Source organism: Aedes aegypti, chromosome 3 (genome assembly GCF_002204515.2).
Source record: "Aedes aegypti strain LVP_AGWG chromosome 3, AaegL5.0 Primary Assembly, whole genome shotgun sequence".
Lineage (NCBI taxonomy): Eukaryota > Metazoa > Arthropoda > Insecta > Diptera > Culicidae > Aedes > Aedes aegypti.
The window spans coordinates 278,953,872-278,979,332 of NC_035109.1; the positions used below are offsets into that span (position 1 = coordinate 278,953,872).

Below are 25,461 nucleotides of genomic sequence, written 5' to 3' on the forward strand. Positions count from 1 at the left end.
ACATCACGCCAAAAATTTTCGGGTCCGTGATATAATCGAGAAATTAATGTAATTATATTTTCAGTCATCTTCGAAGAACTCAAGAAACTGGTCAATCCTCGATGCCCACTCGGATTCCTGCAATGATCTCATTACAATTTTGCTATGAGCCTAAATGTCAAACTATCAAGCATCTCATCAAGAGCCTTGTCAGGAATCCCTAAATACCCTTCTAGAAATTTATCAAGGATATTAATGATGTTCTATGAGATCTTTTCGTTCAATAACTTGTCGACAGTAATCCAGAAAGCATTTCACAAGAACTCGGTAAAAATTGGCAAAACCGAACAAGTCTCTAAAGCTTTTTACAGGATTTTAAAAACATACTAGAAATCGTTAAATATCTCTTTATCAACTCACCAAAAGTTAGTCGTTCACCTCCCATCAAAATTGTCTAGTTTTGCCCATAGTGCTTTAAATTGTATGAATGAAACTGGTATTTTTAGGTGTGTCTTCCAAATTACTGGGTTTTTCCCGGTCATTTGTAATTCCCGAATTTCCCGGATGGATGGACACTAGAGTGATGCGAATTTTGAAATTTCGGCACCCCTATGCTTAAACGATTTTAATTATGGTAAATAGCATTCTCCCAAGATTTGAAATGGTTCGGAAGATAATTGACTGTGGTTTGAAGTTTATAAGTAGATTACTATGGAAAACGCCAACCTTTTGTGTTCAGCGCTCTATATCCTCTTCATAATATTTTATGGAAAAGTGAACAAACTCTTTTCATGTGAAATTTGAATTTATTTATTTTGATTTTAAGCTTCCACCAACATTTTTTCCGATGTTTTGTAACAAATTTTGGATTTACGTTTCAACAAAAATGAGATTTATTTTACAGGTATTGCTTTTATAGATATAGAAAAAGCAATGGACAGTGTTTGGCATAAAAGCATACAATCACAAAAAAAACTTTGATTTTCAAAAATCATTGTTAGAATATCTACTAAATCGTGCCCTTTAGGTTAATCATCAAAACTCTAAATCCGATAGAAATCCTATGTTTCTCAAAGCAGTAATCTGGGACCAACTATGCCTTTTTATTTATTTGCAATGTTTTGTAACATACATGTATATTGAATGATTATTTAAACGTAATATAAGAGCTAGTCTGAACGCAATATTACGACAACAAACATGTTTTTGATTACCTGTTTGGTATGGAAACTCCCCATAGTGAATCTGTAGAAATACATTTACATTGAAACTTTTTATCTTCCAGAATAGATAACTATTCTGATAGATCTCATAATCTTCACGTTATATCACACACTTTTATCACTCACTATACAGGACAAGTCTATAATTGCAAAGTATTATGTCGTATGGGTCCCAATGAAATAAACCTTAGCCTAGGTCGCCGTTTTTGATTTTGTATATGAATTCTACAAAATCTGCAACCTTGACTTAGAGCATCGCTGTTGCTCCCATAGAAGGTGAAAAACACGATAAAAAGCTTTCAATTTTTCCGCTTATCACTATCGGAATGAATCACCTTTACCAAACAATTTCATCAATTTACGATATCAGGTACGAATTACTCACAGCGATTGAACAAACCGGGACCATCGTGCAAACATCACTTAGCTGCGTCAATGTGATACATTCAATTTGAAAAGGTCACTGCAAACTTCTGGTGGATTGCACCAGACGAAAGGATTATTTAATGTCTGGTATATTAAATCAAGCCGTCAGCGTCTTATTCGTACCTTCTTTTCCAAGGTGCCGGTGCTCCATGTCGAATGCAAACTACAACAAAGTGATAGCGTACGCTTGTCGTATGGGCATTTTTACTACGGCTCGATCTTTACCCCTTTTGTGCACTTCAGCAGACAACACATTGGCTTGTTCGACCCTAGTAGGGTAGGTGTACCAGTATTCACCACCCTAAGGAAACATGTTTTGTATATATCAATGAAAAGACTTTAGAATACTGTCCATACGCTAAACGAAAGCTTTCAATCCATATTTTGCAGGGAAAATATATAAACTCGTCAGAAACTTGGTGTTTGTTTTGAAAATTAGGGTGACGAATACTTAATTATCAATTATTCATTGATTTTGTATGGAAGGTGACGAATTAAGAAACACCATCATGGCGAAATAAGGCTAAAAAGAGCTAAAAATTTTATTGTTTTCTCAATGAACGTTTAAGTATCTGAGAGTGTTGCAACGTAATTTTACAATTATTTAATGAACACGTATCCATATTTTCATCGAAAATGGTTGGAATGACGAATACTGAAACTATGGCCAATACTGGAACATCTACCCGACTGAAATGTCGTCTCACTCAGCGCATGCCACCGACCGCAGCGGTGTACTCATTGCAAACTTTATGCATCTATTGCGATTTATTATCGATGAGTCAATTTACAAGACGGAGGCGGTGGCGCTTGATAATACACAAGTGATGGATGAAAAAAAAATGCTGTTTAATGGTGCGAATGTTAATGAAACTCCTTCGAGTATTATGTATAATAAGGGTTAACACACAAACACACTCAGGAACGTTGCGGGGCACGACATGTTGTACTCGAGTAAAGCTCACACTGAAGGGTAGCGAAGGATTTGATAATTCGCGATTATTGACATGGTGACAGAGAATTTTATGACAAATTGCGTATGGATTAAAAATCCCGCACCGCTTATCTTATGGTTTTAACAACGTAGGAAAATTTTCCTTGTCTTGTTAATTCGTACAAGGTTCAACATAGTTCGATCAGTTTGTGTTAGGCAGCACTGTTGTAAAACCGCAGCCAAATCAAGAAGTTTGAAGAGAATAAACTTGTAGAACCAATCAAACTTTCACACTGAAATTTTGATGGCACAAATCGTCTAATTGACGGGTATGATGTATGATATGATCAGATATATGATCGTGCCTCTGGAGCCGGTCTTCTGATACTGTTTGGTTTTCAAGATTTGAGCTTTTCAAAGCTGTAGGCTTGGTTTCAATTTATCTCCACCTCATGGATGTCATATCTGTTAAACACAATTCAGGTATTGGGTAACACTGTAATCCTAATTTGGTAATACTATTAAACCTATTATTAATATTTTGTTAACAACTTACAGTCAACTCTCCCTTACTCGCTACTACTATAGTAGTGAAGGCGCTTCAGAATCATTTTCAAAATTCCTTCCTTACTACAAGTTTCATGCGGGATTCGTTCTTTAGCGGAGAGACCAGTGTCATTCGCAAACAAAGATGTTTGGCATCCCTGAGGTAACTCAGGAAAGTCAGATGTGAAAATGTTCTATAATATTGGTCCCAGAATGCTACCTTGAGTTACACCTGTTCTTACAGGAAGTCCGTCAGTCTGTATAGTTTTTGGTATTTTAGCTCTTGTACAAAGCTCTTTACAAACGCATTCTTCTTCTTCTTCTTTTTGGCGTTACGTTCTCAATGGGACAGAGCCTGCTTTTCAGCTAAGCGTTCTTATGAGCACTTCCACAGTTATTAACTAAGAGCTTTCTGTGCCAATGTTGCCATTTTCGCATTCGTATATTGTGTGGCAGGTACGATGATACTCTATGCCCAGGGAAGTCAAGGAAATGATCCTGGGCCGACCAGGAATCGGCTAACCACTCGGCTAAGGAAGGCAACCTCAAACTCATACAAGTTGTTAATATAGGAAATCACTTCATATGGAAATTCCGTAATTTTCTCCATTTCGGGACGACCATGACATTCATAACAATTCTTTTGAATTGTGTGAGAAATTTTAAAAAGAAACTTTTACTCCACTTCAAATTAGCACTACCTTTCTCTACTAAAGAAAATATCAGAAGACTATAGTTCCAATTTTTTTCCTTACAGCAATTTCCTATGAATACTATAAGTAGGTATTAACTACCAACCTAAAAATCTGCAAGTGAATCGACCTTTGTTTCCTAACCCTCGCGTTAAACTTAACTTTCAGTTCACCCGTCGGTGCTCACATGAACAACAGCATTGCCACTTTCATCTATTGGCTGTAGTAGAGAGGCATTCGAACTGTGTATACAGTACACAGTTCACAGGCGTCGGCCGGACGGAATGTGGCGGAGCACTCGTCTTATTTTAGCGCCATCAAATTCGCTCTTTATCTATCTATCGAAGTGATGACTGATCCGCCACAGAATGGGTGTATAGCATATATGTCTGTATGAATAGGGGACCAAACCACCCGCCTGTAGGTCCGTCAGAGGAACCATCCCACAGTGGGTCTAAAACGGACAAAACCTCAAAATTCAAGGTAGTTTTCTCCGAACGGTAATATTTATTCAGTTTTCTTAACAATTTTGTGGTTTGGATTTAGTTTGAAGCAAATTTATTGGGTTTAAATTCATCAGCTTGTTACGAATGTAGAATAAGCTCCAATCGTAATGGTATCTTGACCGAAATTTTTCGTAGATATATGATTTGAATAAAAATTTTCAATAAATTTATGCGTAGTGATTTCATGTAAAAAAATCTTTCAAAACATGAGTTTTGTTAGAATTAGTTACACGGATCTTCACATTATTCAAGGGGACAGTATCCACCATTGATTTTCAAAAGCAGTTTTTTCGTCCAAAATCAAGAAAAATTACACAAAAATGTGTTCACTGTATACTATTCTCCAACCGAAACACATTGAACACATTGTTATAAAAAAATGTTCATTTTGAACAAAAAAAAAACTGATCATAAAACTACAATGACGGATTCTTGAAAGTTAAGATCCTCTATAATATAATACATAATAGTCGGGCTCAGAATTGATATCACTCGGTACCCAAGTTTGACAGATCGCAGTACACTTTTCACAGCATTCAAGGTTCTGTTATATCATCTCATGTGCCAAAAAAAATTTGGACAGATCTAATGGTTTCTCTCGCAAATTATAAAAACAATATATTTCAGTCGAAAACAAGAGATTTTGGAAAATCAAAGTCCATAAGTAAAGCTAAAATAATACAGTATTTTCCATCTAAATGAGCGTTTTAGATCTGACCGTCATTTGTTCTAGATCGAAGCACAGTGCATCCGTTGACGCGACGCGGCAGTGACCCATCGTCAATTTAAGGATCCGAAGATCTTGATCCCGCTGGCGGCCGCCGCCACCGGCGTCGTTAACTTTGCCACTTATTCACCCCTGCCGCGGAATAACGGCGACTGTCCGTCGTCATCGTCTTCGAAGTTGGATAGCCGTCGTCGCCGCAGAAGTGGTCGTCGCATTCGTAGCGCGCCAGAGTGTCCCCGTGTCCCATTCCACATGGTTGTTACCGCGCGATTGTTCCCGAGCAGGAATGCATAACAAGGAGCTTTCTACAGAAAACCATATTTTTGTATTATGCCATAATCAGGTATTGTTCAGTAACCTAGGTATTTTTTAATTCCTTATCCAAGTTGCAGGTATTACTGGAAACTGTTTGGCATGCAATGCCTTGATTTGGTATTCAATAGCAATTTTCTCCCGCTCGGGTTGCTATCATATTGGCCGTTCTCCCCAATTCTCGTATAGTCTTATTTTTTCGCAACTGGCTGGCGGCCGTACGGCGTCGTTTTGTTATATATTTCGTCTCGCCGGTAGACTCTTCGTCTCTCGTGCTCGACCGATTTGGTGGCGACGACGACGGCGGCAAGTATTCGCAATAATGCTATCATCATGGTCGATTAGTGTTCAACAAACAACACTCTCGATCTTTTGACGCCAACGGGGAGATTTTACGACACGACCATTCTACTCGAAGATGTTTCTAAACACTTGTACAGCTGACGTACGGTTCGGGGAAGTAATGTATTGGAAAGTGCACAAATTAAGCAAGGTACACAGGAGCTAATTGAAATGGGTGGAGCAAATTAAAGTGCTACGGTTTGCAAGAGATGTAAATAGTGTTAAATGGTTTTCATGTACTTCTACGTAATAAGTGTTTTGACTAGTAAACACTATATTTAGTTATACTGACGGCCAGTTTTTCTAAAAACGACTTTATAATGTTAATATAAATTAGAGCTGTCCAACCTTTTTGAACCGAGCGCCAAATCTCAGAAACAATAATGTGCTACGTTTTTTCCCTTATAAGCAGGTGAATTCAATTCACCTGTAAAAACTCTGCAACGGCAATGCAATATGTTGGTAACAAAATGTTAATAATAGCTAAATTTAGTTTTACCAAATTATAACAAACGATAGTGCCCAAATTTTTAGCATTTGTTTGGTGCTTAATATGGATTTGAAAAAACTTTGATCGGTTCGGTTCATTCAAACTTGCGTTTTTTAAGGAATACCAGCCTTAAAGCACACTTAATTTAAAATGCCAAATACAAGTTTATTTTTACCGAGATTTGCACAGCCGAGAAGTTAGCGAACTATTTTTAATATATCTCAGAAAAAACATGCCAATTACACAGCGTAACAAAAAAATACCATAATTGCGTTCTTAAGGATCAAATTATGTGTCTCTAGTTAATTTGGGAATGCTGAATCTAATGCCGTGCCAAGAAATTTTCCGATTCAATTTAGATTAAATCGACCTTCTCAACACGTTTGCAGTCTCCGTGCTAAACTCTTCGTTTCTCTTATATGGCATGCAAGTTTGCTGAAACAGTCAATATATAAAAAACTGGACGTGCTATGGTATTTTTGAAAACGGAAATGGATTCAGCAATCCTAATTTCAATAAGTAGCGATATTTTGGAGCTTGAGACAAAAAAGTGTTCCGCAGTGATATCAGTAAATCACCTTTTCTAGTCAAGCAACACCGCTAGCGCATGACGGCTCACCATAGTAGCATGTCCGAAAGAACTTGAAACTATTGAGAACCAGAGCTACAAGTCCAAAGCCCTGATAAAGGTGGATGGTTGTGATGGCTATGACCGTGGTCATCATGTAAAGAACAAGCGGACAATGCTGTATCGTGTTAGCACCGAGGAGCACGATGTTGATAGCGCAACCCTGGTTAGGTGGCCTATCGAAGACTCTTCACCAACCAGGAAAGGCAAAAGTAGAGCAAACGGATTGATTTTACGGCAACAAACCCGGCAACGAATGAAGGACAACGATTAAAAAGTTGGATCTTGGAACGTGAGAACTTTGAATGAACCCGCGCGTGTTGGGCTCCTGATTCGTGAACTGCGGAATGTGGGCGTGAACGTGGCAGCTATCCAGGAAATACGCTGGCCGAGCACCGGAGAACGCGAATTCCGAGCGGTGGACCCCATCGCCAACACTTCATTCAAGTACCACATCTACTACAGCGGTGGCGACAGAGCAGAACATGGACCCCATCGCCAACACTTCATTCAAGTACCACATTTACTACAGCGGTGGCGACAGAGCAGAACGTGGGGTTGGCTTCATAGTGATTGGGAAGCAGATGGAGCGAATTATTCGGTGGAAACCGGTAAGCGACCGAATCTGTGTGTTGAGAATGAAGGGCAAGTTCTTCAACTACAGCCTGATCAGCATATATGCGCCAACGAACGATAAGCCTGATGAAATGAAGGATGAGTTCTATGAGCGCCTGGATAAGGCCTACGGAGAGTGCCCAAAACAAGACGTCAAGATAGTCATCGGCGACGCAAATGCGTAGATCGGAAAAGAAGATTTCTTCCGTCCCGTCATTGGAACGAAAAGCCTTCATTCCGTTACCAATGATAATGGCCTGCGACTAGTGTCCTTCGCTGCTGCTAGAGAGATAGCAATCAGCGGTACCTACTTCGCACGAAAGAATATCCGCAAACACACCTGACGACACCCGAGTGGCGATGCCTGCTCCCAAATAGACCACGTGCTAGTTGATGGGCGACATTTCTCAGATGTCATTGAGTCAGGACCTTCCGAGGCCCTAATATCGACTCGGATCATTATCTCGTTGTAGCTAAAATTCGGGCGTGGTTATCCAGCGTCACGAGTTCCGCAACACACAGAACGCTACGCTTCAATATACAACGCATGTCGACTGATGGGGTAGCTGCACAGTACCGTCAGCAACTAGACGAGAAGTTGGTAAGAGTCAACGTTGCTGGAGACGTCGACAGCCTGTGGGACCCTATCCACGAATCTGTGACAACAACGGCGCGGGAAGTGATCGGCACTGGTCAACGACGAAGACGGAACGACTGGTTCGATGAAGAGTGCCAGAGGGTGACAGACATGAAGAATGTCGCCAGAAGCCTTATGCTTGTGGCCGGCACCCGACAGAACAGAGAGCGGTACAGGGCAGCGAGAGCCGAAGAAATTCGAATCCACCGCAGAAAGAAACGGCAGCTCGAAGAAAGTATGGTAGCTGACGCTCAAGAAAGCATAAACCGGAATGATATGCGGAGAATCTATGCAACGGTCAATGGTGCGCGGCACAATACCGTACCAGTGCCCGCCATGTGTAATGAGCGAGAAGGGAATTTGCTGACCGATAAAACGGCAGTGGCTGCCAGGTGGAAGGCAGCAATTGTTGAACTTTTCAGCAGGCTGGTTGGATGGCCTCATCCGTCCTATCTACAAGAAAGGGCACAGACTGGAGTGTGTCAATTACAGAGGAATTTTCTGCTGAATTCGGCGTACAGAATTCTGCCGCGCATTCTGTTTAACAGACTGAGACCGCTCTAAGAGTCGGCGAATACCAAGCTGGTTTTCGTGAGGGCCGTTCGACAACGGACCAGATGTTTAGCTTGCGAATGATCCTAGACAAATTCCGGGAGTATAACTTGCAGAGTCACCATCTGTTTATTGATTTCAAGGCGGCATACGACTCAGTGAAAAGAAATGAGCTTTATAAACCTAATTGGAATCGCTCGCAGGTCAGTGGAAGAAGCCTTCGTGCCTCTGAAGAGGGAGACAGCGAGGGTAGGCCTGACCATTAATTCTACCAAAACGAAGTACATGGTTGCAGGTATAGATAGAGTCAGGTATGGTGGTGTAGGTGCTAAGGTAGTGTTTGATGGGGATGTGTTTGAAGTTGTTGAAGAATTTGTTTACCTTGGAACACTTGTGACATGTGATAACGACGTTTCCCGCAGTGTGAAAAGACGTGTTGCGGCTGCGAATAGGGCCTTTTACGGACTACGTAACCAGCTTAGGTCCCGCAGCTTGCAAACGGAAACAAAATTCGCCCTGTATAAAACATTGATTCTTCCGGTGGCTCTCTACGGGCACGAAGCGTGGACGTTGAAAGAGTCAGACCGAAAAGCTCTCGGTTTTTTCGAGCGTAAAGTGCTGTGGACAATACTCGATGGGAAACTCGAAAATGGCGTGTGGCGCAGACGCATGAATCACGAGTTGTATCAAGTGTACAAAGATGCGAATATTATCAAGCGTTTAAAATACAGCAGACTTCAGTGGGCTGGTGACTTAGTGCGAATGTCGGAAGAGAGAATTGCGAAAATAATATTCAGCACGGAACCAGGTAGAGGTCGGCGGCTTCGGGGAAGACCACGAATACGCTGGCTGTACGCAGTGGAAGAGGACCTGGCGACCCTAAATGTTCGAGGCAAATGGAGAAGTTTCGCCCAAGGCCGACGAAGATTCTACAATACGCCCGGCAATCGCGTGACGCTACGCTGTAGCGATCAAGGTAAGGTAGGTGTCTACGAACTTACGGATTTTTTTTTTCACAACACCGTCGGCTGGTTTAAATCGTAATAGACAGAGTTGCGTGTTATAGTTGCTGTCTATCAATATAAAGTATTGTGGTTTCTAGATATTGAAAACTTTTCAAAATATTTTTGTTTGAATTTCATGTACCCAAAACATTTATTTACAAAACTAGGAAAAATATTGAGAAAAGTATGTGAGTCAAGTTACAGATAAGTAAATTTGATTCAGATCATAATGCAAACTAAAACTTTTGAAAATACTATCAAGGGTTTGATTTCTGATATTTTTTTATGGAAGAAGTCTGTTTTTTGCAAATAAATGGGGTGTTTAGGGATTATTCCTTCTACTTCTTCTACTCATGCGGTCTATACCGTTATGTATTTCAATTTGCTATTGGTTTGCTCCACGGAGTACATTGCAACATAAAAGCTAAGGGGGTATATTTTGTGAGTCATAATAGAAATAAAAATTATTATTCTCGAAATATGGATAAACGTGTAGAAACATCTAGACCAAATCGTAATAATTTGAATGTGAGGATGTTTTAAGAATGATTTTAAAACGCGTTCGATCACATTGCAATAATGAAAAAGATGAAATAAAACGGTTTACCTTTGAAGTAGTTTGAACAAGCATGTTATTGAAGAATCATCAGCTTTAGATTGAAGAAAATCTATACAATTGGAGACCTATGTAATGAAAAACATAACTCATTTGCAAGAAGGTCAATTATTTCCAGTTGGCAAAATATAATTTCATTTACATAACTAAAATACCTTTTAACCCCCCAGTTTGCATTTCCGAAAAAAATAACACATTTTCATGATTATATCAGAAAAGTGTCATGAGATCGGCTTTCGATATAGATGCCGGGATAATGGTAGGACTGCCGTTTGTTCGGTTATAGACAAACCGGAAGTTACTCAAAATATGAGTTGAACTTTTTTTTCGTCCCTTAACATCCCATTTTACGGTAAGTTTAGTTCCTTGATTTTTTTTTTTAATTTGTACCTTTCAAAACTTGTATCGATTTTTTTTCAATTGTTTAACCGTTGTTTCTTGTGAGCTGAAAAATACCTATGGTTCCAAATATCTCTACTGGCCCAGAATTGTTTTGAAGTGTTTTGCTAGATTGTGTGAAAATTATGATTCTTTGGAAGAAATTCTTTTCGTCAAAACTCCGCATAGGATTCTTCATGAGTTATAACTAGAATTATTTTGAAAACCTACACTCGCAAAAATAATGAAATTTACATGTGACCTAATCCGATCTATACTGAATTAATTTGTGACTTAAATGCATTTACAACACAACTTTATGTTTCTTTCGATTTAAAGTTCAAAACCATGAAACGAAATAAAATTTCCAATAAATAAAATAAATCGCAGTATCCTGTGAAATAAATCACCGTAATTGAACTGTAAACAACAAAAATACCGATTTTCCAGTGAAATCTACTATTATACCGACAAAATCCGTGAAATCAACTATTTTACCGGATAAAATCCGTGAAATCTATTATTTTACCGGAAAAAATCCGTGAAACAAACAATTTTACTGTAACCCTGTGAAATACTAACGAACAGTTCGGTAACAGCATTATTTTCACCGAACTTCTGTGAAATCGTGTGACTGTCACTCTGGCAGGCATGAGCTTCCTTTTGTTTCAGTTTTTGCACACCACTAATAAGCAGTGAAAGCTGGCTTAGTGGTAGCAAGCCTTTTTCCTGATCGGTATGTCGGGAGTTCGATCCCCGTCTGAACCATTTTTTGTGTTTTTCTTTATGATTTTGTTCAAAGATTTTACTGATTGTTCGGTGAGTTTTCACCGAAGCTTCAGCTGTTGAGATTACGGTGAAATTTCACCGTAATCCGTAATTTTTTTAAATGTGTAGATTGAAAATTACGTTCACTAATGTTGCATGCCGTAGAATATAATTATGGGATAATAAGAAATTTCTGAAAAATCAGCTAAGTTAAACAAAATGTTAGCAAAAAATTACTGATAATTTGCTCCTCTAATTTAGCAAAATGTTTCTTATCAGTCAAAAAAATATGGGTCTGTAGGACTGTCACACAAACATGCCCAGGCAATATACCTATGTTCAGGAGGTAAACCTTGGCTAGGATTCTATGGAACTCTATAAAAAAATCTGTGAGAAATCTGCGATTCTGCGTAAGCCCTTCCTAGGAATGTGAAAAATACATGCCTATGATTTTGTAAGACTTAAGCTTGTATTCAAAATAGCCCATCAAATGGCGGAGATGGTTTTAGAGAAGAAATTGTTCGATCGATTCCGTATTTTTTGAAACATCTCACTTTTGTGACATCACAGGCGATCGAACAAAACGATGAATCCGATCAGTGTTTCTTTCTCCCTGATTTTCGATAATCGAAATCGATTAAAAGGTCAAATCAACCTTTCGAAAATTCTTAACTTACATGTTTTAAAACTAAGGTAGATACTTCGGTTTACGCCATAGTGCCAGTATTCGCCACCCTGATTACGATATGAATTTGAACAAAACGTTTAGCCTTTCTTGAATATCTTTAAAATGATTCTGCAACATCGAAAAAAATCAAAATTTGTACAATAAGTAATAGAAAAAAAATCAGCATCTTCAACCCTTATCTAACTGTGCTGTTCATAAATTCATCACCCCGTCAGAAATTAATGCAGGTGACAATTTTAGCAACAAACATAAACAAATATAGTGAATACTAGGGTAGGTAATCCAGTATTCGCCACCTCAATTTTAACTACAACTTTCAACTTGAATTTCTATTCAATTTTACAAAAAAAGTGTTTGTAGAAACAATAAGAACAATCAAGTCAAATTCCAAGAACAGTGACTATAATAAATTTCTAGTAAGGTCTAAAGTTTTGTCCGTCACTTTGTATCAAACAATATCCTCTGATTGGTCACAAACCGAGCTCATGGCAGCATCAAAATCAAATTAACACATCATTTTCTGCTTCAGAGCAAGGTCACCACCGGTACCATTCGCGTAGCCACAAAAACTTATTTTTTCTGCATAATTTCCAGATTTCTCCACAATTCAGCAAATGAGCTCTTCAAATCGGAGCCAAAACACAACAAAAACCACCGTTTTAGTTTCTACCACTGCCACTGCCGCTCATATGCCGTGAGGAAGAAATCGTTTACGGTTGGCCAATCAGCGTGATCTGTGGAAGCCGTTTACCAAAAACCGAGAAGATGCAATTGAATGAAAATCAGCAGAGAAAAAAAAAGCTCAATAATGTCAGAGCTACCACTCCCAGACGGCACGACTCTTGCCTAGCTAGCAGTTAATGGGGGTGCCCTATAAGACCCTTCGATCTTGCCTTCGATGATGGCCATGTCTTGGTGGTCGTAAGCGATTCTCACTTTTTATTGGCCTATTCTTTCGGTCAGTGCCAGCTAACGGTGGTGCTGCTGCATTTTAATGTCTCGTTGTCTATTGAGAGAACTGTGGTTAAAATGAACAAATTGCTTTTGGCTGACTGTTTTTACGCAAGCAGCACTAGTATTCTTGAGCTTGAACAAATTTATAAATTGCAAAATTACACGAAAATTTTGTCTAACTTTTCAATGAAATGACAACAGATGCTAATAATGTGTATTTCGTGCTCAATTCTTCTATGAATGATCATGATGTGGATAAGAATACCTATACTCAACTGGAAACATACAAAACAGCACAGTTTACAAGCGCTGTGATATGCAAATTTAGGCCCTTGAAAATTTGCAAAGTGAATCGTGAAACGAACACTTAACAACGAAAAATATGTGCAAATAATGCTAATGGTATGGAAAATGTAACAGGTTCAACTTTTGGCCAAATGACATTGTGTCACTATTTTTACAGCCCGTTCTGTTATGGAGGACTTATGCACGGTGTTGAAATTCAACCAGTTGTAATACTAAATATTATATCTAGTGTTTCGTTTTGAAGGTAATATGTTGAGCTAGAATTAGATTTATTAGACAGAGCTTAAATGTTACTCAAAAGGAACGAACTTTTGCCCCGAATTACTCTATACTAGCCATGAGATCCATCCAAAAGTGTGGCAAATGTCACCCCATAGTCCCAAAGTTATTCAGCACGACAATAATAAGAATGTTCTCACAAGTATGATTCAAAATACTTCAATTATATAACTACAATTAAGTTTTTAAGAATAGAACCGGGTTTTATAGTCCCCAACCAAAGGCCACTCGACTGGCGCTATAAACTCAAACCGACAGACCACGTTCCATGGAACCTGTGACCTTATTCTCGTCCGTTTGTTCACCTCTGCTGGTACCCATCTCCAGTGCTCCACGGGCGACAGATTTGCAACGCTCGATGATGCCAAAAAGCTCTATTCATCGCTTCTCTGTCGTTGTCGTAATCGCAGTCTTGAGTGTTTCACTCTTTCAACTTTGTCGTACCATCGTACATTGCCACTATGCTGGCTATGGTATACTATCAGTTTCACCCAAGTGAAAATAGCTTCCATTAACTGTCATTGCACCCCCGATCATATTCGCTCGGGAATGGCTCTGCCAGCGACTGACTCTCTTGTCAAGCACGCTCGAAACAATAGAAATAAAACAGAAAGCAGGGAATCGCTCGTGCACAGTGCGATGACATTGGAATGTGCTCCCATGGCACGGTATTCCATTTTTAACGGTACCAAGGCAAACTGGGCTCATGAATGCAATATAGGTCGTGAAACACCCAGTCAGTGCAGTGTGGCTCTATGAAGCGAACAGAGCTATCATTGCAAAACCATTTTCGACAACGAAAGACGCCGTAGAATGGGAATCGAAACTTTATCCGAAAAATACTGGTAACCATCGCTTGGTTCGTTTTCAGTCAAACGTTCGTAGTTCTTTGTTGATGGCATGCTTGGCATAATGTTGAACCTATCAAATTGTGCACCATTTAAAGAATAGTGCATTCCAAGAATAAGGTAGGTTCATTACCCTAGTCATCACCAGATAATCAAGTATATTGTAAAATAATGCATTTAAGGGTCGCCAAATGATATAATTTGTATGATTATCTCTAAATAATATTTTTGTCCAATTCTTTTAAATATAAATAAGCAGTAAGTTCAAATGCCAATGATTGATATGCTGCAAAACAATGTTTTATAAATAGTCTTATACTTACGGAATAGATCTTTTCTGGCTAGGTTTCGTGCGCAGAGAACTGAAAAAGAGAAGTATAATAAAGTTATTTTTTTCTTATTCGATTATTCATTATATAGTCTTAAGATTGAAATAAAATACAGTTAACATTCGATAAGTGCGAGGCATTAAGGTGAAGATGAATCGAAGCCAAACCGCAAATTTTCAAGAGCACGGATCTGGAGAACCGAACACCCATTTAAGCTGAAAACTTAATCGATTAGTCACCACCAGCGAGTGACCAATCGATTACGTTTTCAGCTCAAACGGATGTTTGGTTCTCCAGATCCGTGCTCTTGAAAATTTGAGGTTTGGCTTCGATTTATCTTCACCTTAAGCTGCAATGATTTTTAACATCAAGTCTGATAGCTGCAATAAATGTGCAGTAAACGCACCAATATTCGTCAATTTTGTGCCAAACGAATATTTTTCGTATACACTTTTTTTTTAAAGACACTACACGTTAATGCTTCCAGTGGGCTATTTGCCCTTTGAAGGAAGCACCACACTAGACAACGGACTAGCATGCAACGCCCAGTGGCACAGTCGGAAAACATTCCTCTCGAAAAGTTTTTCGACCTGAGGCGGGAATCGAACCCACACTCCTTAGCACGATGCGGCTAAATGCCTCGGTGACACTACCCGTACGGCTACGAAGCCCACATGAGCCTATCTGCATTTGACATCAATTGACAGACTGCAGGCGTATGTCAGTTGCTACAGTAAACAATGAACCTTTTCACTAGACGTTTCAAATTAGCTGATCTTGAAGCAATTTGGCAGTTCTTCCTTCCAGCTTCGTATATGCAACGTGCCATAAATTCTTTTGTTCTTTTGACTTTTACTGTGCGCCGTGTGTTGGTGCTGCCCCGCTCTCTCTCTCACAGGCAACATGAAAACAGGGCGCAGCGTAAAAGTCAAAAGTTGTATAGCATGCATAGGCTCACGGTCCTCCACCGATGTAAACAAATGCAAACACGGACCTGTCACATGAAAAGGCCTATTGACAAATTGTTGCAATTATTTCAACTTGTATATAATCAGTTATGTTTAACGCAAAATCAATTTTTTGTTGTTACCCGATAGTGAAGCAATTGGGTTTATTCTACGAATTGCGTGAGGTGAGAATTGTCGGTCTCGTATAGCGAGGCCCCCTTCAGAATCATCCACAAACCCCCCACCCCCTCCCCAAAAAATGTTTGATGACAATAAAAATCGAAATAAAATATAAAACAATTTATTTTGAATTTTTGAATTATTGTACATGACACTTGTTATTGCCAAAAAGACTCCTCAGTTACGTTATTTTATGTTGTACAACTAAAGTAGGAAACCCTCGCTTGTATTACACCCCATCATCGTGGCTGTTCTGAGTTTGATGAATCACGCGACAACCGACAACTTAACCGTCCGGCCATAGATCGATTGATTACTGTTAGAACTAGTTTCTTGTTGCATGCGATAAGCGCATTTTTTGACATCTCCGTTGTAAAAAATACCGTGGTAAAAAAGCGTCAATATCCTGGAAATTTGATTACCAAAATTATTTTTTTCTGAATAAAGCAGCATACACTGCTTTCTGATTTCTCATGTTTTTTAAGATACCCTGCATGAGGTGTCCGGTGATGATGATTTCCCTTATAAGAATTTACTAAAGAAATCCATACATCAATTTCAAAATTACTGAAGGAATTTTTCAGACAATACATAGCGGGAATTTTTTGATATTCTGTATAAAGTTTTAGTATAATTAAATGCTCAAGGAATATAGTATAGAACTTTTGCAAATCTCATGGAAATTAGTTAACTACTATTAAGGGTAGACAATTATCGCCGTCAAATGGAAAAAGTTGGCAACGAAACTTTAAGAAGAATCGACATTGTCACACAACCAGCGCCGGATGACGATTTGCAGCAGAGATCTGGTTACATAGGCTCGGCGTTATGATGAACAAATAATCTTTGTTCGTTATGGGCAAATCTTCGTTCAGAACTACTGACCCGACTAAAAATATGAATCGTATCTTAGACAGATTATGAGAATTTTTGAAAAAAATAAATAAAACAAAACACGTCTGGAATCGAACAAATGATCTCTGAATCGTCAACTCCACACGCTTACCAACAGATCTATTGTAGAATCATGAGGAGAGTGGGTTCACTTGCTAATAAAAGCAATTCTGTGATGGCATTCGTCGTTTAGTGTATTGCAAGTGAATATACAATAAAAGCCTTCTTTCTGTGAGTCAGGGTAGCAAACGGAATGAAGAAAAAAAATGTTCGTTGACGATTTCGGATTGAAGTTAGTCGTGTATTCTTTCGATGACGAGATGACAACCTGCCAGAGTTATTATACTGCATGGCAATATTTTCGCGTTAAACTTCTATTGTAATGTACTACAAGATACACGATAATATAGAAAAAATGGGTTCTTTTTACATCAATTTGTTCACTATATAGCATCATGAAACTGTAGTAGTTTATGAACCAAAAATGGAGAGTGAATAAGTTTATAAACGTCATTCATGGAAGAATCCTGAGATCACCATACGAAAAAAAAGTTGGAATTATTTCTAAAACATGAAATAACACTTGATACATGAATCTCTGTACATTTTTTTTTCGAGAAGTTCAAGAATGAATTGCAGAATCTTAGTAAATATAGTAAAAATTTCTTTAAAAAATTTTCTTCGGGGTATTTTTATTTTTTTTTTTTTTTGGGAATTTCGTTAGTGCGGCTCAAAGAAAAAAATCTCTGGAAATACTTAGATGAGTTTCTGGTAACTTTTGCGGGGGAATCTTAGGCAAATGATTATATAATTCTCTAGGAAATCACTGAACAAAAAAAAAAATCTTTGTGTATCTTATTGGAAGAATTTTTGGAAAAACAGATTAATGTATTACGCTAGAAACTTTATAAGAATGTTAGAATTTCTTGAACATTTCTAAGTTGGGCATTTTTGGAAAAATTAAAAAAATCGAGAGTTTTGAAGGAATCGGAGGTGTTGCTCTTTGATTCTAAAGAAATCTAAAATAATAATTATCTGTGAAAAAAAATGCAGATAGATCTTCGGAGAACTTCAATGAAAAATCATGAATAACATTTTTCCAATTGATTTTTTTTTTACTTGCTCATGAAATTTTTGTGGAATATTAGGAGGAATCCTCTGGATATTTTTTGCTGTGATTTCTTAGAACAATCAAAATGAAGAATTTCAAAAGCAAACTGCTTTGAAGAATTCGTGGAACAAAGGAGCAATGATTAAAAGAGATGATATCAGAAAATCGGAAAAGATTTTCTGTGGAAATCCTAGTATGAAATCCCGTAGGAATTTTAAGGGGGATCTCTTCAAATCACATGGTTGAATACCTGAAAAAAATGTGGAAGAATCACAAAGGACATTCCTTGTGATTTTATTTGCTTGAATTTTTTAAGGATTTTTAACTGGATTACAAAAATAATGAATTTGTAAATTAAAATTTACAAATATCACTGATGTGCCGCGAAATGAGACCAAATAACAAATAATTAAAATCAATACAAACCTGTCAAAACTACGAAAGGTGATTGGGCAAAAATGTATGGGGTTTGGTCCCGGAATGTACACAAATGACTCATATATCATTTGAAAGATCTAAATGAGACAAGAAAAAGTTGATATGGGGCCAAAAATATTCGTCGAGGGAGAAAAAAGTTATGTGTGCTGGAAAGATGTGAAAAGGGGTATGTTTTGAACAGTTTTCTATTAATTAATATTTTCTTGCGCAAATGTTTTGAACTCGTGCGTATGTATGTACTTATGCATGCTTTTATTTAAACTGTTTAGATTTTTCAAACATTGTGATTTGACACAGATTTTAGGACCTCTTGTATTGCTGCAATGTGAATAATTAAGGCATACGGAGATAAAAAAATAATAAGGATATAGGTATGTGCGATTGACAAACACGTCGCTTTAGGTAACAGGACACAAATATCAAATCGTATTATCCTAATTCAGTGTTCTAGTAATATGTTTGTATAAACCAGCAGTTTATGTACTCAGGAAGGAATTTCCAGACTATATCCGTTTTAACATTACAGTGGTTGCGTTGTTGGATTCGGTTCTAAACTGGTAGAAATACCTCACTTGTCACACACAACTTAAGCGTGCTCGAAATCTGCGCGACAGTTACCACACTTCTATCTTTAATATCAATAACATAATACTGGCATGCTACTGCCTCTCAGAGAAGGGAATCATTTGAACTGGAAGTAACTGTAGTGTTTGACTGTTTGCTGTGTATAAACTGCCAATAATCCGAGCAGAACCATTTCAGTTTGCTATCAATGTCAGTTCCATTGGCGACGCCTGAGCACATGTGATTCGCTAAGATCGCTAAATACTCATGAGGATATCAATAATGTGAATGTTCTGAAGTAATCACACTTGAGCTGGGAACAGCTTTCATCGTGATGAACGACATGCAAAAACATGAAATCAGATGGTGGTCGATCAACAAAAGAATGTGCAGGTTGAGGATCAACGGTCGATCAACAGTACTGACGATGACAAAGACGCAACGACGACGACGAAAGCAAGTAGGCCTGCCACCCAAGCTTCCACGTCAAGATCATCATGGGAGATTAGAACGCCAAGATGAGGAATTGAGATGGACTATTGAGAAGATCAGTGCTCACCGACTGGCGAACATGAATGTCCTACGCTTAATTGATTTGCCATCTTCAAGAATATGGTCATTCGCAGCACCTACTTCCAAGATAACATCCCGTACTAATATAACTGGCGATCACTACTGCAAACGGACCCAAATCGATTAGGTATGGTTTGATGGATTACACATCTCCGACATAATCAACGTCAGAATCTATAGTGGTGCTAACATTCACTCTACCCTCTACCTGATAATAAGAAAACTGCGCTTAAAACTCCCTGTCATTAACGACGAACGGTACCGACGCCTGCCTCAGCAAGACCTTCAGCGACTGAAGTAGAAGGATATCGCTCCGCATCTCGAGCAGTCGTTACCGGAATTGGTTTTGCTGGCTGTTCTACTACAGTAAATGTAGCTATAAACTCACAGGTGGAATCATTGTGCGTTAATCATTTTTCTCCACGGCTTTCGTCTACCAACTCGTAAAAAGATAATGATTGACATTTTAACTTGAGACTGGTTGGATAATGTAGGAGTACATGTGACACTAAAGGTCCACGTATGCAGTATACAGCGTGAGATGGTTTACATGGTGATTACTATATCCTGTCAGTAAAATAAGTAATCATAGAAAAAAAATGGTTAAATGAATTTTAATTACCAGTGCATATCCAGTTTAGGACATCTATAACATTTGTCTCTGCTATACATAGATAACAAATTAATTTGTTTACCTCAATTTCCAGCCACAAGCATTGTTTCAGAAGCATTACAGTTAACACGCACGTTATTCAAAAGCATATATTTTAACCAAAAAATACATATTTTTTTCGCTAAAATTTTCCATAATCAGTCTCATTCTATTCCCTAGTAAGTCTAAAAGATTGTGGTAACATGCTGTTTCAATCAGGCAATTTTTTCAGCGAAGTTTAGTCAAAAATACATATCTGTGGAAAACGTGCGTGCCAAGTGCAATGCCTTTAAAACAACACATATGACTAAAAACTAAGGTAAATGAAAAAAGATTTAATCTTTACTTTGTCAAAACAAACTTTATAGATGTGCAAAACAGGATGTATACCGGAAATTAAAATTCATACATACATCTCTTATCTACGAACATTTACTTTAGTGACAGGAATTAGTAATCACCCTGTATACTAGCGAGCTAGATTGTCATTGATTTAACCACATGAAATTCTAAAACAACGCATATGTTACTGATAAGTTCAAATGAGCATTTCAATTCACATTTAACTTTTTAAAGGCTGATTATGTTGTTCATTGAGGTTGAGCTGATTGATCTCTTTGCAAAATCCGTTCTGGAGAAATATGTACTTTAGCAAAAACAATTAAGTCAGTTCTCTTATAAGACATCACACATTTTTCTATCACCACTGTTTCCAAATTGTTTTTCATCGAATGAGGCTGACATTTGTTTTATTTAAAAACAAGTCGTAATGTTACCTTATTGCGAAAAAAAAAGGATTGGTCGGTCAATTAACTGCGATTAGTATAATGTGAGTAGCAGGGTCTGATAGAAAACTTAACTGAATATACATACATATTTCATCGTCCGAGTGCCAGAGAAGGACTCTAAGCTAAACTGCGCACTATGGCCCTCCGAACATTTAGGGGGAATGGTCCTCCGGAAATCTAGGGGGTTGGTATCAGGTCCTGCAAGCCAACCGTAAAAACACATCAGCACAGGAACGTCAACGAGAGAATACGGACCGGAGCAATCGACAAAGACCACAGCGACGAAAATGGACTAGCGATTGGAAACTCGGTACGTGGAACTGCAAATCTCTCAACTTCATCGGAAGCACACGCATACTCTCCGATGTACTGAAAATCCGCGGTTTCGACATCGTAGCGCTGCAGGAGGTGTGCTGGACAGGTTCGATGGTGCGAACTTTTAGAGGTAATCATACCATCTACCAGAGCTGCGGCAACACACGTGAGCTGGGAACAGCTTTTATAGTGATGGGTGATATGCAAAGGCGTGTGATCGGGTGGTGGCCGATCAACGAAATAATGTGCAAGTTGAGGCTCAAAGGCCGGTTCTTCAACTTCAGCATCATAAACGTGCATAGCCCTCACTCCGGAATCACTGATGATGACAAGGACGCATTTTACGCGCAGCTCGAACGCGAGTACGACCGCTGCCCAAGCCACGGCGTCAAGATCATCATAGGAGATTTGAACGCTCAGGTTGGCCAGGAGGAGGAGTTCAGACCGACGATTGGAAGGTTCAGCACCCACCGGCTGACGAACGAGAACGGCCTACGACTGATAGATTTTGCCGCCTCCAAGAACATGGCCATTCGCAGCACCTACTTCCAGCACAGCCTCCCGTATCGATACACCTGGAGATCACCACTGCAGACGGAATCACAAATCGACCACGTTTTGATCGATGGACGGCACTTCTCCGATATTACCGACGTCAGAACCTATCGTGGCGCTAACATCGACTCTGATCACTATCTAGTGATGGTGAAACTGCGCCAAAAACTATCCGTCATCAACAATGTACGGTATCGACGCCCGCCTCGGTATAACCTAGCGCGACTGGCCCAACCGAACGTCGCTGCCGCATACGCGCAGCATCTCGAGGCAGCGTTGCCGGAAGAGGGCGAGCTTGACGAAGCCCCTCTTCTTGAGGACTGCTGGAGCAACATAAAAGCAGCCATCAACAACGCAGCCGAGAGCATCGCCGAGTACGTGGAAAGGAGGACATGTAACGATTGGTTCGACGAAGAATGCAGGCAGATTTTGGAGGAGAAGGATGCAGCGCGGGCTGCAATGCTGCAGCAAGGAACGCGACAAAACGTGGAGCGATATAAAAGAAAACGGAAGCAGCAAACCCGCCTATTCCGGGACAAAAAGCGCCGCCTGGAAGAAGCGGAATGTGAAGAAATGGAACAGCTGCATCGTTCTCAAGAAACGCGAAAGTTCTACGAGAAGCTAAACGCATCCCGAAAAGGCTTCGTGCCGTGAGCCGAAATGTGTAGGGATAAGGACGGAAGCATCTAGACGGACGGACGTGAGGTGATTGAAAGGTAGAAGCAGCACTACGATGAACACCTGAATGACACTGAGAACACAGGCGACGAGGGTCACGACAGGGGAGGAAGTGTCTACGTCAGCACGGCGGATGAAGGAAACCAACCTGCCCCCACATTGAGGGAAGTTAAGGATGCCTGGTGGTGAATGCGTCAAAAACAAAGTACATGCTGATAGGCGGAACCGAGCGCGACATAGCCCGCCTGGGAAGCAGTGTTACGATAGACGGGGATACTTTCGAGGTGGTTGATGAGTTCGTCTACCTCGGATCCTTGTTAACGGCTGATAACAACGTTAGTCGTGAAATACGGAGACGCATCATCAGTGGAAGTCGCGCCTACTATGGGCTCCAGAAGAAGCTGCGGTCGTGAAAGATTCACCCCCGCACCAAATGTACCATGTACAAAACGCTTATAAGACCGGTGGTCCTCTATGGACATGAAGCATGGACCATGCTGGAAGAGGACCTGCAAGCACTTGGAGTGTTCGAACGAAGGGTGTTTAGGACGATCTTTGGCGGAGTGCAGGAGAACGGTGTGTGGCGGCGGAGAATGAACCACGAGCTCGCTAGGCTCTACGGCGAACCAAGTATCCAGAAGGTTGCGAAAGCCGGAAGGGTGCGCTGGGCAGGGCATGTTGCAAGACTACCGGACAACAATCCTGCAAAGATGGTGTACGCGTCGAATCCGGTTGGCACAAGAAGGCGGGGAGCACAGCGAGCGAGGTGGCTTGATCAGGTGCAACAAGATCTGGAGAACGTGGGCCAAAATCGAGGTTGGAGAGATACATCCATGGACCGAGTAAATTGGCGTAACATCGTTAACGAGGTTTTATCAAATTAATTGATGTAACACCAACTAAATAACGATTTCAATGTTTTTATGGTCTAACATCACCATGTAATATTTTCATCTCTGAACCAAAGTCCTAATTCACTTCTTTAAGACATAGAGCTTTTCATCATCATATAGGTGCAGAAAATATATATGTTTTTATTTTTATTCGATAAAAAATATAGCAAAAATATAATAAAATACATAGAAAATCCATCTCAAATCATGCGGAATAACTTTTTTCTCCCACGACGAATATTTTTGACCCCATACAAACTTTTTGTTGTCTCACTTAGATCTTTTAAATGACATATGGGTCATCTGCATGCATTCCGGGCCCAGATTTGCCCAATCTCCTTTGTGAAAATCTGTAAAAAAGTACATGCTGTACAAAAAGTATATGCTAGGCTAGAAGGGTCTCCTCCAGAAAAAATCCTAGCTACACCAATGCCTGTGGCTCAAAATATACTCATTTTTCATGGTATCATGGTATCAAACATGCAATAAAAATAAGAAGAATGTTCTATCATTTAATCATTGAATCATGTAATCCTAAACATCATCCCAACATTATCCTAAAATGTGTCATTTTCCATCATATATGGAATAGTTTTTTAATGAACGTCTTACAGACTAAGCGGAACTTAAATTACTTATGTGAATGATGTAAATGCTTTGCATTGGCAATACATTATTATTTCTAGAGTGAAAGCATTCAATGATGTACATATTTAAAGAATTCGAGGCGTTTCTCGATTGTGTCTGGTATTAGCGGCTAGGGTTATGCAATTATCTGTGTATTTATCGATATATTCAGTTTTATCGATACGATATCCGATATCTCTAGACCCGATATTTTCCTATATCGATAAAAGTATTGTCGGTCCGCTAATCAGAACAATATTTAAACTCCGTCCACAAATTACGTAACGCTCTATGGAGAGGGATGAAGTAGGCTCAAGCGTTACGGTCCATACAAAAAAAAATCTATATAAAACAAATATTATGGAGGGGGGGAGTGGTTAAAAATTGTCAATTTTGACGTTAAGTATTGAATCGACGCTGCCTTATTGATTTTATTAGGGGAGGTGTACCAAATTTGGCCACCCTAAGGAAAAATATTGTTTATACATAAAAGACCTTTGGTTATTGTCAATACATTAAACGAAAGCTTTAAATCCATGCTCAGCAGGTAAAATATAAAAACTTATCAGGAACCTTGTTTTTGTATTAAAAATGGGGGTGGCGAACACTGGACCACTTGCACCAGTATTCGCCACGATTTTAATTTCTGTTCCTGAATTCGCCACCTACGTTGATTTCTCATGGAGGGTGGCGAATCAGGAACACCATGGCGAAAAATAGGTGCAAAGGAGCAAAAATTTTAAGGAAACTGATTTTTTCTATTATTTTCTGAGACAATTTTGCTATTTCCAAGAATGTTTCCGTATCATCCTAAAGCAATTTTTTGAACACTAAACAATTGGCAACCATATGTTGTAAAACGGTACATAATCCGGGGTGGCGAATAACTGGTACATGGCGAATACCGGTACATCTTCCCTACATAAATGAAACTGGATGAATAAAATTTCAGAAATCTATTTACGAATTTACGGGGTTCAACTCAATTTGGATTGTTCCAACACAATTTCGTATTTGAGTTTAACTACTCAATTTTACCTAAATATCCAAGGTCCCCACTAGGTAATTTGCCTTTAATTTTATTAGAAAAATATACTCAATTTTGGGTTGATTTAACGCTAAATTGTGTCCTTACAACCCAAACATAAGAAAAGTTCCATTTACCCAAATTTAACTTATTTTTTTTTTATCAATAATTCTGCAAGAAAAAAATCTTTCAGCAAACCCTAATAATCTGTAGGCGAATTCCTACGGCAATTCTGAATCAACCAAGGACTTCTACAGAGTGTGCTGTGATAGTTCTATAGATATTGCTCTGAAAATCGCCAAGAGATTCTGCAATGCTTTAATAGATTATATCAAAAGTGATCGCACGTTCAGAAATCTCTAGCACCACCACACTCGTGCTGTGTATAACACGATGCCACTGGTCTAAGTTAAATCTATAACTTCTTCCGAACATTCTTC

At 39.1% G+C, this 25,461-nt stretch overlaps 1 protein-coding gene across 1 annotated transcript in view; it reads right to left on the reverse strand.

Annotated features, from left to right (window-relative positions):
* LOC5573069 (E3 ubiquitin-protein ligase SMURF2) overlaps window positions 1-25,461 on the reverse strand; it is an 82,723-nt gene that overhangs the window by 43,633 nt on the left and 13,629 nt on the right. Inside the window, exon 3 of the mRNA XM_021853314.1 lies at window positions 14,774-14,812. Within this exon, the coding sequence (XP_021709006.1) occupies window positions 14,774-14,812 (39 nt within the window). The remainder of the gene's footprint in view (window positions 1-14,773; window positions 14,813-25,461) is intronic.